The sequence below is a fragment of the Penicillium arizonense genome, assembly GCF_001773325.1.
Source record: "Penicillium arizonense strain CBS 141311 chromosome Unknown PENARI_contig012, whole genome shotgun sequence".
Classification (NCBI taxonomy): domain Eukaryota; kingdom Fungi; phylum Ascomycota; class Eurotiomycetes; order Eurotiales; family Aspergillaceae; genus Penicillium; species Penicillium arizonense.
This window is the reverse complement of record NW_019173289.1, coordinates 317,691-330,889: the sequence shown is the minus strand read 5'-3', so window position 1 is coordinate 330,889 and position 13,199 is coordinate 317,691. Positions and strand designations below refer to the sequence as shown.

General features: G+C 50.8%; 4 protein-coding genes across 4 annotated transcripts; 2 read left to right on the top strand and 2 right to left on the bottom strand.

Annotated features, from left to right (window-relative positions):
* Window positions 1-220: 220 nt before the first annotated feature.
* Window positions 221-3,183, top strand: PENARI_c012G00522 (uncharacterized protein; the record flags this gene model as incomplete). Its single annotated transcript, XM_022632787.1, has 2 exons — window positions 221-775; window positions 826-3,183. 2 exons carry the CDS (start codon window positions 221-223, stop codon window positions 3,181-3,183), a joined length of 2,913 nt encoding a protein of 970 aa, XP_022487252.1.
* A 760-nt stretch (window positions 3,184-3,943) lies between these two features.
* Window positions 3,944-6,374, top strand: PENARI_c012G06505 (M28 family metallopeptidase; the record flags this gene model as incomplete). The annotated part of the gene is made up of 3 exons (XM_022632939.1): window positions 3,944-4,835; window positions 4,886-6,261; window positions 6,318-6,374. The coding sequence occupies 3 exons, from the start codon at window positions 3,944-3,946 to the stop codon at window positions 6,372-6,374; spliced, it is 2,325 nt and encodes a 774-aa protein (XP_022487202.1).
* A 1,865-nt stretch (window positions 6,375-8,239) lies between these two features.
* On the bottom strand, window positions 8,240-9,621 carry PENARI_c012G02424 (putative C2H2 finger domain protein; the record flags this gene model as incomplete). Its single annotated transcript, XM_022632835.1, has 3 exons — window positions 8,240-8,953; window positions 9,005-9,381; window positions 9,459-9,621. The coding sequence occupies 3 exons, from the start codon at window positions 9,619-9,621 to the stop codon at window positions 8,240-8,242; spliced, it is 1,254 nt and encodes a 417-aa protein (XP_022487261.1).
* A 781-nt stretch (window positions 9,622-10,402) lies between these two features.
* Window positions 10,403-12,646, bottom strand: PENARI_c012G06519 (uncharacterized protein; the record flags this gene model as incomplete). Its single annotated transcript, XM_022632940.1, has 1 exon — window positions 10,403-12,646. The coding sequence occupies one exon, from the start codon at window positions 12,644-12,646 to the stop codon at window positions 10,403-10,405; it is 2,244 nt and encodes a 747-aa protein (XP_022487193.1).
* Between the last annotated feature and the right edge of the window lie 553 nt (window positions 12,647-13,199).

Below are 13,199 nucleotides of genomic sequence, written 5' to 3'. Positions count from 1 at the left end.
TTTCTATAATTCCCATTCTCCTGCCTCCGCATTTTATGGTTCTGAAGATTAAGCATAACCAGAGGCTCCACTTTAGTGCAAACAATATAAACCGTGTTAGACCCACTCGGTGTATTGTTTAGCTGAACAGCTCAATGCCCAAGATCGCTGCCCCATTGTGGAAACACCCCTGAGAACAAAACCTTTTCATCCTGGCTGCCTCCGAAGGAAGTAGCCAACAATGGGCATTCGTAAGACGTTGAGGAAATGGATAAACAAGCCAGAAACGTCACAACAAAATGACTGTTCGTTCGCCCCGACCGCAAAGCCAGCCCCGTCGTTCCCAGCCTCTATCGAATCAACCCTTGAAAAATTAGCTTCAGCCAGCTCAGTCGATACCAAGCCGCCTTCGTCGTCCGTGAGTCACTCCGATGTTGGATCTACGGATATTCCACCCAAGGACCTGGACCTCTGGACTCTGGCCTACGAGAAATTGGAACAACGCGACCAGGAGTTGATGCATATGTACAAACAATGTTTAGGCTTATCGCTGCAGGACACGAGCATCGCAGATCTCTCTAGTTCCAAGTCTGTAAGCTTAGTCGTGGATAAGCTATTGGACAATCGCGAGAAGAAACGGTGGCACTTGTCAGTCCTGGGAAAAGATATCGAAGTTCGAAAACAAGTCGAGAAGCTACAGAAGTTTATCATGTGGTCCGATCCACTGGTTAAGGGTGCTCTCAGTGCCCAGCCATATGCTGCACTGGCATGGATTGGCGTCTCATTATTTGTGCCGGTATGATTTACTTCCATTCAATGCGAGTTAATAACTAAAACCAGCGATAGCTTTTGGCCAGTGGCATGACTGCTAACGCAGATATGCTTGAAGGCTTCAACAAGATTGATGAATTGCAAATTTACTGGTACCACTGCGCTCGAGTGTATCTACCAAGGTATCCCTCCCTGGCGGAGCACATAGCCAATCTCTATTCCCATATCATTGAATACCAAGCTCTAGCTATCTGTCATTTGTCCAAAAAGCAGCCCTCGCGTGCCTGGAGCGACGTGGCCGGCGAAAATGACTGGAAAGGAAAGGTGGCTAAAATTGAAGGGCTTAGTACCCATTGCAATAAGCTGATTGAGCCGTTCGAAGCTGAAAGGGTGCAAGAACTTCAAGACCAAGAGCTTGAATTGATGAAGCAATCTCGAGACATTATGGGGAAAACACAAGACCTTTTTAAGGAGACTCAAAACCAGCAACTCGCTCTTTTCGAGGAGAAGAAGCAAAAAGAGCTTATGGAAAAGTTGGCTTCTAGTTACGAGGAAGATAAAAACTTCCCCAAGGAGAAAACTCCAGGGACTTGCAACTGGCTTATTCAAAATGAGACTTTCTGCAAATGGCGAGACTCGCTAGAATTGAATGTGCTTCGGGTCTCAGCGAGTCCTGGATGTGGAAAATCAGTCCTGTCGCGGGCGCTCATTGATCTACTTCAGCCATCTACGAACCTCACGACGACAACTATATGCTACTTCTTCTTCAAAGATGGAATTCCGAGCCGTGTCCATGCCGCCGATGCTTTGCGTGCTATCCTGCATCAAACCTTTATGCAGAATCGCACATCAAATGCCATCGAAACTGCGGTTTCAGATTACGACGACTTCAAGGACTCTTACCTCTCGAGCTTTCCTAAATTGTGGAGCACGCTTATCAACCATGTCGAGTCGCCGCACTCTGAAAATTTAGTTTGCGTCGTTGATGCTCTAGACGAGTGCAAAATGGATGAGAGAAAGTTGTTCATTGACCACTTGAAGGCATTTTATCGTGACGCAAAGTTCCCACATAAACTCAAATTTTTGGTCACCACTCGTCCCTACGTCAATATCGAGTCTTTGTTTTGGGATGTATTGGAAAGCACCTCCTTTGCGCACGTTGAGGGCGATCGCTTGTCCACTGAGATCAGGGAGGACATCAATATGGTCATCGATGCGAGGGTGAAAGAGATGAAGCCGATTTTCAGAGACAATGGACCGAAGATCGCCAGTCAATTGAGAGCCATGGAAAATGGTACCTACCTTTGGCTGCATCTTGTCCTCCATATCATTGAGAAATCACCAGAGTCATACACGAGGCTAGATGAGGTCCAAGAACTGTTTTCAAGTCTGCCACGCGACGTTTCGGACGCATATGACCTTATTTTGAAAAAGGTCGAGAATCCTCAACCGGCAGAGGCTCTTCTCCAACTCATGTCAGTTGCAGAAAGACCGTTGACTTTGGTGGAAGCAAACTCCGCACTGGCATTGACGCTCGTTCTGCAAAAGCAACCATCAATCTCTTTTGAGGGCTTGAAAAGCAAGTTGTGGGGAGGTGATGTTTTTGAGGCAACTATGAAAAGCATATGTGGCCTCTTCGTCACAGTATACCACGGAAGGCTGTTCTTCATTCATCAAACAGCACGGGAGTTTTTAACCTCCGCAACACCGAGTGGGGAGTGGAAAGGTCGATTGAATGTGACCAATGCTCACAGAACAATGTCCATTGTGTGTCTCTCATATCTGCGCTATGTGTACCTATCAAAACTTGACATCTATTGTCTTTCGGACTTCAAGACGTTGATAGACGAGTTTCCACTGGCGCTTTACAGTGCATGGTTCTGGACGGATCATGCAAGACTTGTTGACCATGAGAGCATCATTCAAAACCGAAGTTTGGAGATGCTTCAGCAAACCGAGTTCAAGAAGATGTGGCCAACTCTCATAGCTGCTATTCATACGTGGCATCAAAGCCCAGCGACCAAAGCAAGCTTTGATGATGCCTCTGGAGTTCGTCAAAACAAGCTCAATAACACCATGCGGATGCAATTCGCCGCGGACAAGGTGAAGCATCGGGCTCCAGGGAAGGAAGCACCTTTGTACATCGCCTCGGCAGCAGGGATGCAAAACGTTGTGCATCTATTATTGAAAGCGGATGAGAAACCCGTACCAGGCAAATATTTGGGTGCTCTCGAGGTCGCCGCGCTGAATGGTCAAAAAGCGGTTGTGGAGAGCCTACTAATCTCGGAACTTATGATGGCTACCCCAAGAGAATATCTGGCTCTCGCTCTTAAAAATGCCTCTCGTGAGGGTCACGACGAGATCGTGGAGCTACTTTTGCATCATAGAGCTCCTACCAACGCTGAGAGATTCGGCTATGGCACAACACTTTAGGTGCCCTTGCTTACAGAACATGTGAGAATCGTTTAGCTTTCAATCAAATATGCAACGCAAAGTTTACTGAATAGTTCCCTTCAACGTGTCTACCGCATATGACTGTCCGAGAAATAATTCGAGGTCAACAAGATTGACCCAGTGGCATCGTATCGGAAGGGTTGCGTATTTTTGACATTTCCACACTATATATACATAGTCATGGCTTTTCAATAATTGAATATCCTAAGGAATCAATTTAGGCTGATGGGTATGGTATCTATTAGGGCAAAAAACGAGTAGGCAGGTGCGATTTGTCAACTTCTGTATTGTATCCGACCAATTAGAGGTTGTGAGATTCATGGCTTCTCCGCCAAGCATGAATCTAGTGATCAGCATTGGAACTACTATATAGAGTATAGTTCAGGAGGAATGCTCCTCATTAAATAGGATCTCTCTCTCATGGAGGAGAGATCAGACCTAAACAACCTCGTTGGCCTTGACTATAGCTTCCTAGCGTCATTCATCGTATACAGTTTCAACAGAGACATCGATGACTCTGTATTTCATTACCCCAATTTCTCGCTAAGTTATTTATTGGGCGATTTCTAATTACATAATGGTCCTCGGTTTTATGCTGTATTAGTAAGGTAATGCCGACATCTCTAGTTAAACTAACGTTAACGTTAGTCAGCTGATAAGGCGGGCCCCGCCGCCGGTCGATGATACAATCCATGCGGAGAAGCTCGAATCTTGTCTTTCTCTTCTTCCATCACTCGAGATGAGGGAGAAAGACATGCCGTACTCAGAGACGACCCCTCTGCTAGAGGTCCATGTCGCTCCTCAGCGGCATCGATACCCACATCATGCCCTCCGTCGAGCTTGTACTATCTCCCTTGCAGCTTTGCTTGTTTTGGCAGGAACTCTGTTCGTGATTCCTGTCGCCATTTTGCCTCGAGAGCATGGCTCAATTTGGTCATACCTCCCATGGTCTCACCCAATCCCTCACGATGCATGGCCAGAAAGCTATGGCCTCCCCTACGATCAGCTCCAGCAGATCCTCCTCAATGTTCCATCTGCAGCCAAGGCTCGTGAGTGGAGCAACTACTATACTGCGGGACCACACTTGGCGGGTAAGAACCTGTCCCAAGCTCTTTGGACAATGGAGAAGTGGAAAGAGTTTGGTGTCGAGGATACCAGCCTCGCCGCATATGACATTTACATCAATTACCCGGTTGATCACCGTCTGGCTCTGCTGAACCAGTCTGATGGTAAGACTGAGGTTACCTTCGAGGCTACGTTGGAGGAAGATGTCTTGGAAGAGGATCCCACCTCCGGTCTGCCTGACCGTGTCCCGGTCTTCCATGGCTATTCTGCTACCGGCAATGTGACCGCCCAATATGTGTATGTCAACTTCGGCACATACGCGGACTTCGAGGACCTTGTCAATTCCAACATCACCTTAGAGGGCAAGATTGCTATTGCCAAGTATGGTCGCAACTTCCGTGGCTTGAAGGTGAAGCGTGCTCAGGAACTCGGAATGGTTGGTATTGTCATCTACTCTGATCCTCAAGAAGACGGAGAGATCACCGAAGAAAATGGCTACGAGGCTTATCCCAATGGACCGGCCCGAAACCCAAGTGCTATCCAGAGAGGTAGCACTCAATTCTTGAGTATGGACAACTTTGCTGTAGTGACATTGAAAAGCTAACTCGAGTAAAAGGTATCCTTCCTGGTGACCCCACAACCCCGGGCTACCCATCGAAGCCTGGATGTGAACGGCAGGATCCGTATAAGTCCATTCCTTCAATCCCATCTCTGCCCATCTCTTACAAGGAGGCGTTGCCATTCTTAAAGGCCCTCAACGGGCATGGTCCCAAGGCGTCCGACTACAATGAGTGGTGGCAGGGCGGTGGTCTTGGCTACAAGGGCGTCGAGTACAACATTGGACCCTCGCCCGAAGATGTAGTCATCAACCTCCACAACCACCAGGATTATGTGACGACCCCATTGTGGAACGTCATTGGCGTGATCAAGGGTCACATCCCAGACGAGGTCGTAATCCTGGGTAACCACCGTGACGCATGGGTAGCCGGTGGTGCTGGTGATCCAAACAGTGGATCTGCTGCCCTCAATGAAGTTGTCCGCAGCTTTGGTGAGGCTCTCAAGGCCGGATGGAAGCCATTGCGCACTATTGTCTTTGCAAGCTGGGATGGCGAGGAATATGGCTTGCTAGGCTCCACCGAATGGGTTGAGGAATATCTCCCCTGGCTCTCCGAAGCTAACATCGCGTACTTGAACGTCGATGTGGCTGCCGCTGGCACTATCTTCGAGCCTCGAGCCAGTCCCCTCCTGAACAAGGTCATCAACGATGTCACCGGCCTGGTACAGTCCCCCAACCAGACCGTTCGAGGCCAGACAGTCCGCGATGTGTGGAGCGGCAAGATCGCAACAATGGGCAGCGGCAGTGATTTCACTGCCTTCCAGGATTTCGCCGGTGTTGCCAGTCTTGATTTCGGCTTTGGTCGTGGGAAGAACGACCCGGTGTACCACTACCACTCGAACTACGACAGCTTCGCGTGGATGGACAAGTATGGTGACCGAGGCTTCCTGTACCATCAAGCCTGCACACAGCTCTGGGCTCTGGCCGCCGCGCAGTTGGTGGAATCCCCTCTGCTTGCGCTGAACGCCACCGACTATGCTTCGGGATTGGGATCCTACCTGGACCACATTAAGCCTTCGGCGGACAATCTCCCAGGGAACACAGGATTCCACTTCGCGCCTCTGGATAGAGCCATTCTGGAGTTCCAGGAAGCTGCAAAGGCTTTCGACGCGTATTCCGCGGACTTGACATCCCAGCTTAGTGAAGATGTGCCATGGTATCACTGGTGGAAGAAGGTGAGACTGTGGTTCCAGATTCGTGCCACTAACAAGAAATACAAGAGCATTGAACAAGCCTTCTTGTACCAGCCCGGTCTGGATGGCCGTGAGTGGTTCAAGCACGTTGTGTTTGCCCCTGGTATCTGGACTGGTTATGCTGGAGCTACTTACCCTGGCCTGGTGGAGAGTTTTGAAGCCGGAGATGTGGAGAATGCCAAGGTATGTTCTGGTTCTAGAACCCCTTCGTTCGGACCTTACTAACATATGCGGTTTAGAAATGGGGCTCTATCATTCTGGGACGGATCGAGGCGGCGACTAAGTTGTTGCAGTAGATGGGCCATGGTTTCTTGTGGTCAAAATTGAACACAGGGTATACAGCTGGCTTGATTCTTGTATTTACACAAGCAAGTACAAAAGAAGCCAATATAAGCATTTATCTGAGCGCCGATTGGCTACGTGGAAACTATTAGGGACATCAAGTAAAGTCACGTTTTATCTATCTGAGTGTGGTGAGCATACAAGGCATTCAAGGCATATAGACTAGACAAATGCCTCAGATTAAAAACACAAAAAAAGCTCGAAATGTACAGGTAAGTTATATCCATCTTCGATCTATAAAAAGTTATGCTATGCGCACATCTACCCCAGACTGCGTCATCTGACTAATCAATGACATGACCGCCGACATTTGGACCTCCATCTTGCAGCTCTAATCCTCTCCTCTTTCTACCTTTACATCAAAACCAAGCCCCAGAAAGAACCCGACAATCGGCGTCAATCCTACAAGATGGTAAGCACCAACCCAAAACCCCATTCCAGCATCCAGCATCCACCCACGGTCACATCCACGAAAACACCCAACCCAAAACATCACACCACTACCCGATAACCAAGCCCAAACTAACAACCAACCAACCAAATCCAGACCCTCCCAACAACTTCGGCAATAACCCTCTCCCTCCTAACCTCCCTAGGCGGCGCAATCGGGTACGCCCGCACTGGCTCGGTACCAAGCATAGCAGCGGGCCTCTCAGTAGGCTTCGTCTACCTCCTCGCATTCCTGCGCCTGCGCGGAGGCCAATCCTACGGCGAGGAGTTGGGATTGCTGGCTTCGACTGTGTTGGGTGGTAGCTCTATTCCGCGTGCTATTAAGACGGGGGGCAAGCCTATTCCGCTGGGATTGTCTGTTTTGGCTACTTATGGGCTTGTTATCTTTGGGTTGGCTTTTCGGGAGAAGAGGTCTGCTTGAGGGGATTATTTGATATTTTGAGGAAAGAGTAAAGCAGATATGGGATTTAGTTGATGGGTTGGGGATTGCGAGGTTGATATGATCTGTTTCGCTTGGATGCTGTGCCGTCGAGGTCTTTCGTCCTAGTGGGTGCGCATACATACTCCCGCGTTTAATCTGATATCGGTTGTGCCGCTATACGTCTTAATCAAAATTCCGTACTACAAAATACAAACTGCATCTACAAGTCTACTGTAAACACCATGACAGAAATCAAATCCATTGTGTAGATAGAACAGCCCACAAAACCCAGTCCAGAACGCCCAAACGGGAATGTAATCCCTACCTCGAGATCGAGAGAGAAACGCTAAAGACTTACGTCGAGAGTAAATGGCATCGTCACACCTGGAGGCATGCACATCAAACCAAACGGGATAGGGCCAGGGTTACACCTCGGAGTGGGAAAAGAACAAGGGAGAAAAAGAAGCAACGAAGGGCAGAGGACACGTACTGAGGCTGGTCGAGGTGGTAAGTTGATTCACCCCCTTCAAGACGATAGTTCCTCAGATTAGATCAGGCATGATCCCCCATAAGGTCCTTGCACACGAGAGACTCGAATGTGATGCCCTCAATGTCTTTATTTCCTTTCCAGTTTCGTTTTGAGAATGTTTTTCATTTTCGTATGGCTGTGAATTGAACTCAGAACTCACCAGTACTGACGTCTCCTCGGGTAATCTTGTCTTGTCGAAAAAGAAGATGGGATGGTGAGAGGACTCGCCAGAACTACTGATTCAAAATTGGATCAGGGACTCTGATAACAGATAACAACGGGATGCCATGGGGACACCGGGAAAACACCGGCAGGTGAAACGCTCATGTGTAGATAGCTAGAATAGTTTGATATGTGTCGAACTTAGCTGAGTCCGTGATCCATCACTTGCAGACGCCGCGGAAAGGACAATGCAGAATCTAACGGGCCGGGTCGAGCACCGTGTCGGACGTTTGGATGGCTCCGACAACTACGGCGGGGGGGACCTCGCCGAGGACGGTTTGTGACGTGGTATCCGGAACGAATGCATATCGGGGAAGCTCGGCCATCCTCTCTTCTGGGCTGATAGTTTCATGGGAGTAAATCATGTGCCCCGAAGGCTTCGACTTGTCCTTCTTGGCTGGCTTTTCAACCCCCTCTGTCGGTTTGGAAGCTGCTGCGGCATTCGCTGCTCCTGAAATCAGATCGTCAACAGACTGGGAGACTGGTCCATCTCCATTATAGGCTGGAGTTGCCTGCGACTGTGGGACATGGCCCATGTGCATCTGTTGCATCTGGTGCGCGTTGACCGTAGGTGCGCCGAATGTGGGACGTTGTGGGAGGTTCGAGGCAGCTGGCAAGGCACTCGGTCTGTGTTCGGGGGGTGTAGGTTGCTGAAGGAAGGATGGAGGAGCTCCATAAGTTGGGGGCTGTCCAGGAATCGCGGGGAATGGCTGTGGGTACCCGTTCGGCACGTAAGGCTGGGGCACTGGCATGTCAAGCGGCTGGTTTCCGTTGGCGGGATAAGGTTGGAATTGACCGGGGTGGGTCTGAGGGAACGAAAACGCGGGAGCGGCAGCGGCACTGCCATAGGCCGGGGGGAAAGACTGTTGCTGATCCGGAGCGGGAGTTGCAGCGGCCTGAGGAGATTGCGCCTGTATCGCTGTCAGTTCCAAGGTCATGCTAGCTTGGACGGAATAACTTACGAATCCAGTGGGCGTCGCCGACTGTCCAGCACTGGTGGGGGTTACATCACCGCTGCTACCTCCAGCAAGCGCCTCAGCGCGCTTGGCCCTGTGTTCAGCCAATCGCTTCTTAAGATCCGAAGCAGCCTCAAGCTTGGGTTTCTTGGCCGGCTGTCCATTAGCGGAAGCGCCAGCAGGAGGGTTTCCAGTCACGGCTTGTCGCTCCACCTCGGCCTGCTGGAATTGTGTGGCAACACGCTGCTGGTGAGCCTTGAGCACATCCTCGGGGATACCCTCCATGCCGAAGATTTCCACATCGAGGCCCATTCGGTTGGGCAGCGCATTGTCCACCTCGGTAAGTTGTTCCTTGTGAACTTGACTCAGATGGACAGACAGACCTGGCCGCGGTTTCATTAGCATTGGTTTGATGCGGAGAATAGGAGGGGTGGATGGTATCTCGATGAGATCCACTTACCTCCTGCGGTGTTCAATCGGCGCTGGCATCGGTCACACTTGAAGTGCTTGGCTTTCTGATGCGAAATGAGGATCTTGAGGTCGTCGAAGTCGCGCTCGCAGTAGTAGCACCACGGACGAGCTAGAAGCTCTTCAAGCGAAGGGCCACGTCTTTTCTTGCCCATGATGGTTGTGCGTGTTGAGTCGAGAAGAAGACGCGATTGCGGGAGAAGATAAAGAGGTTGCTCCTGGAGCGGTGTCGCAAATCGGCAGCTTGAGATGATGCATACAGCCAAGAGAGGTCACGTGCGATAACAGGGTCACGTGCGATAACGTGATCTATATAACTGATGATGAAGCGGTGTTCGACGTTCGCCTTAGTTCGTTGTATCTCTTCAGCTTGTTGGAGGGTCCATTTTCTGCAGAATTCCTTGCTGTGTTAAGCTCTGTCTACGACAACTATTCTAGACATATTTTGGCTCCTACTGTAGACCAGACCCACTACACTACTTTCCATGACTGAGACTTGATTAACTATAGATAGGAGGAAAAAGTAATCGTACAACATCTGAATTTGCTAGAATACATGACCTGGTAACCCCCGTAGGGCTGCCAGCATCTCAATAATGTATCTGATCTTCGCGCTCTCAGCCCACTCCCCCAGGAGGTCCAAGACCACAGGGAATCACCTCCATCCCAGTTCATCAACTGCGGGCCATGTCCATTCACGAGGACAAAACACCAAACAGAGACGACAAACCGAGTCAGAAGCGACTCCCCGCGGCCTCAAACCAACCCAGGGGTGGGCCAAGGAAGAAACAGCGAACAATCAGTGGTGTTAAGGCGACCTCCAGTCTCTCTCTCCCACCCGTGTCTGAAGTGAGAAGTATGTGAAGAGGGTTTGATTTGTAGCTTCACAGGTGAGAGAGAGGAGACCGAGGATCACCTCAACGAGCGGACCTGCCTTCAATGGCGGGGGTCCCGCGGATCATGTGGACCCGGGATGGAACCCATCCCGTAAGGAAGGTATGGGAATGGCGCGTACTGGGCCGGCATTGGTTGCCCCAACTGCGCCATAGGCGCAACAGGCGCAGCAGCGTAAGGGTTTACAGGGCCGTGGCCGTAGTGAGGCACACCCATAGGAGGGAGGGTGGGCATTGGCTGCTGCGCCTGTACGCTAACAATTGAAGGCAGGCCGCCTGGCCCCTTGGGAGCCAAGTTGCCGGCGAGCGGCGCGAGAGATGGCGACCGCTTGCGGCGGCCGAGGGGCTTGGGGGGCTCTTGAGTGCTGTCCCCGTCGACGGTGCGGTCTTGCTCGATTTGGGCCTTGGACCGCTTTGGATTGCGGATCCTCCCCTCGCGGTTGAATCGGTCCCAGTGATCCAGCATCGCCTTTGTCCGCTTTGGATTCTTTGAGTTGGCGATTTTGACACGCCGGGCCTCCTCAATGGCCTCGGCAGACATGGCCTCCTTCTTGCTCGATGATTGAGCGTCGACAGGACTTTCAGTGCGAGGTTCAATGGCGGGGAACGAAGTCTCTGGTGGGATTGAGGTGGCCAGGGTGCTTGCGCCGCGTCGACCACGGCCACGGGTGGAGGTTTGAGGAGCTGGGGTGACCTCGAAGGTGGCCCGAGTGGAAGCGAGGCGTCCAGCGCCACGACCGCGACCACGTCCGCGCCCACGTCCAGGTCCAGAGCCTCGGCGAGGAGTAGAGTCAAAGTGGATGGATTCGCCAGTAAGGCGCTTGCCGCCACGGCCTCTGGTGCGTCGCTTTGCTGGGTGGTTATCGTCTTCAGTCTCTTCTTCGCTCTCGTTCTGGGTCTCTTCAGCATCGGTCTTGTTGGGAAGTTCAACCTCAGCGGCCTTGCGCTTGCGAGTGACCTTGGGAAGAACTGGTTCACGGCGAGGCTCCCACACTTGGGGGACGTAATCAAGACCGTGTCTCTTCAGCGTGGCCCAGCCATCGGGATTGGGTTCGCCAGTCTCCTTTTTCTTTGCGATCATCTTTCTAGCCTGTGCAGGAGTAGGGACAAAGCCTCCTTGGACGAATGGATCTTGCATGGTGCGGATAGGAATGAATGGGTTGTTTGTGGGGAAGTATTGGTGTTTGTAACCATAGAGCATTGCCTCTTTCTTTTCGGCAAAGTCTTGTGTGTCTTCATTGACGTGTGCCAGAGGGACGCCACCTTTCTTCTTGTGGCCCTGCATGACATTTCGCTTTGTCTCATATGAAGACTCGCCCCGGGTGTGTCGGAGGGCCCTGAGGTTGAGATCATCAAGCGCCAAATACTCATCTTGGATGGTTTTCATGGCAAAACAGGCTGTTTGGGTGAGGGCATAGAGTTCTTCAGAAGAGTAATTGCCGGGATTGCGGAGCATGTTCACAAGTTTGTCGATTTCTTCAATCTGGACTTCCAGGAATCCACCCTTGTCGACTCTGGATTTCTTGTATAGTAGAGGGTGATTAGCGGGTTCAGAAGCATCGCGCTTTCTGATTTTGGTTGGATCATGGAATGCAGCGTCCCAAGCAGCTCCACACTTGGAGGCTTCCTGTTCGTAATCCGAGGAGAAGAGATTAACATCATGGACATTCCAGAAACGTCGAAGTCGCTCTTTGGCGTCTGGGCCACGCCATTTTCCCTCGCGGGCGCGGTGTTCCTCCGGGAATGAAGTGCGCGGATTGGAAAGCCAGTCAATCCAATCGATCTTCCCTGTAGAAAATTGGCTGGCAGTGACGGTGGTCTGAGTAGGCTTGACAATGTTTTCAGTGTCACTGTTTTCGCCATTGGTCGCAACGGTAATTCCTTCGACATCGTGAGTCTCGCCATCTTCAGGCTTGGCTGTTTCAGCTGCAGTGTCCTCATCTTCTTCAATGGCGTCATCATCTTGAAGATCGCCAGTCTCATCGTAAGTATCATCGGGACCATCGTAGCCAGAGAAGCTGATGGTCTTTGGATGGGAATCATTGATGTGATCATTCAGAATGTCTTCTTCAGAGATGTTTTCATCATCAGGAAGCTCTAAAAGCTTTCCACACCAATCGCACTTGACATGTTGCGGGATGGGCTCCGGTGACTGGGAGATTTGGGTAGAAGTAGATTGAGGGCGGAATGGCTCGGAAAATTGTCGGCGCAGTGGAGAGTCCTGACTGTCACCAATATCCGAAGAAGGGTTGTCCCCATCCAGGTCGGCCCTTGGAATAGGGGCCATGTTGAAAAAGAGAGACAAAAAAACAAGAGGGGGTATGAGTAATTGTAAAGCAATCGATAAGAAGCAAAAAACGACCAGGCTCAAATGGAGAATGTGAAATCTCAAGAAGGGATCTGTATAGATGTGGTCAGCCGGGTTCGCTTGCGGGTGCCAAGACGCCAGTAATCGCCCGCGCCAGCCGTGGGAGTCAAGGGCCACGGTAGTATGAGAATCGCCAACACAATACACATGGGAAATGGGCAAATCACAGGGGGTCCGAAAGCAAGACAAAAAGGGATACATGTAAAAAGAAGACACGGTCGGCCAGGAATGTGTGCAGTTCGGGCCGAGAAGTACCAGAAGAAAAAAGAGCGAAAAGATGTGCCACTTACCATGAGATGTTCAAGATGTTCAAGGAGGTGTAAATTGAGTGGGCCAAGAGCCAGGTCTCAGCCAATTACTGCTTGCTGTCAGTGATCTCTGCAAAGAAGGGTGCAGGGTAGGTGAGTGGCTGCCAGGGATGTACTTACTCGGAAGGCTGGGTAGATGAGGCTTTCCACTTTTGAAAGCGCAA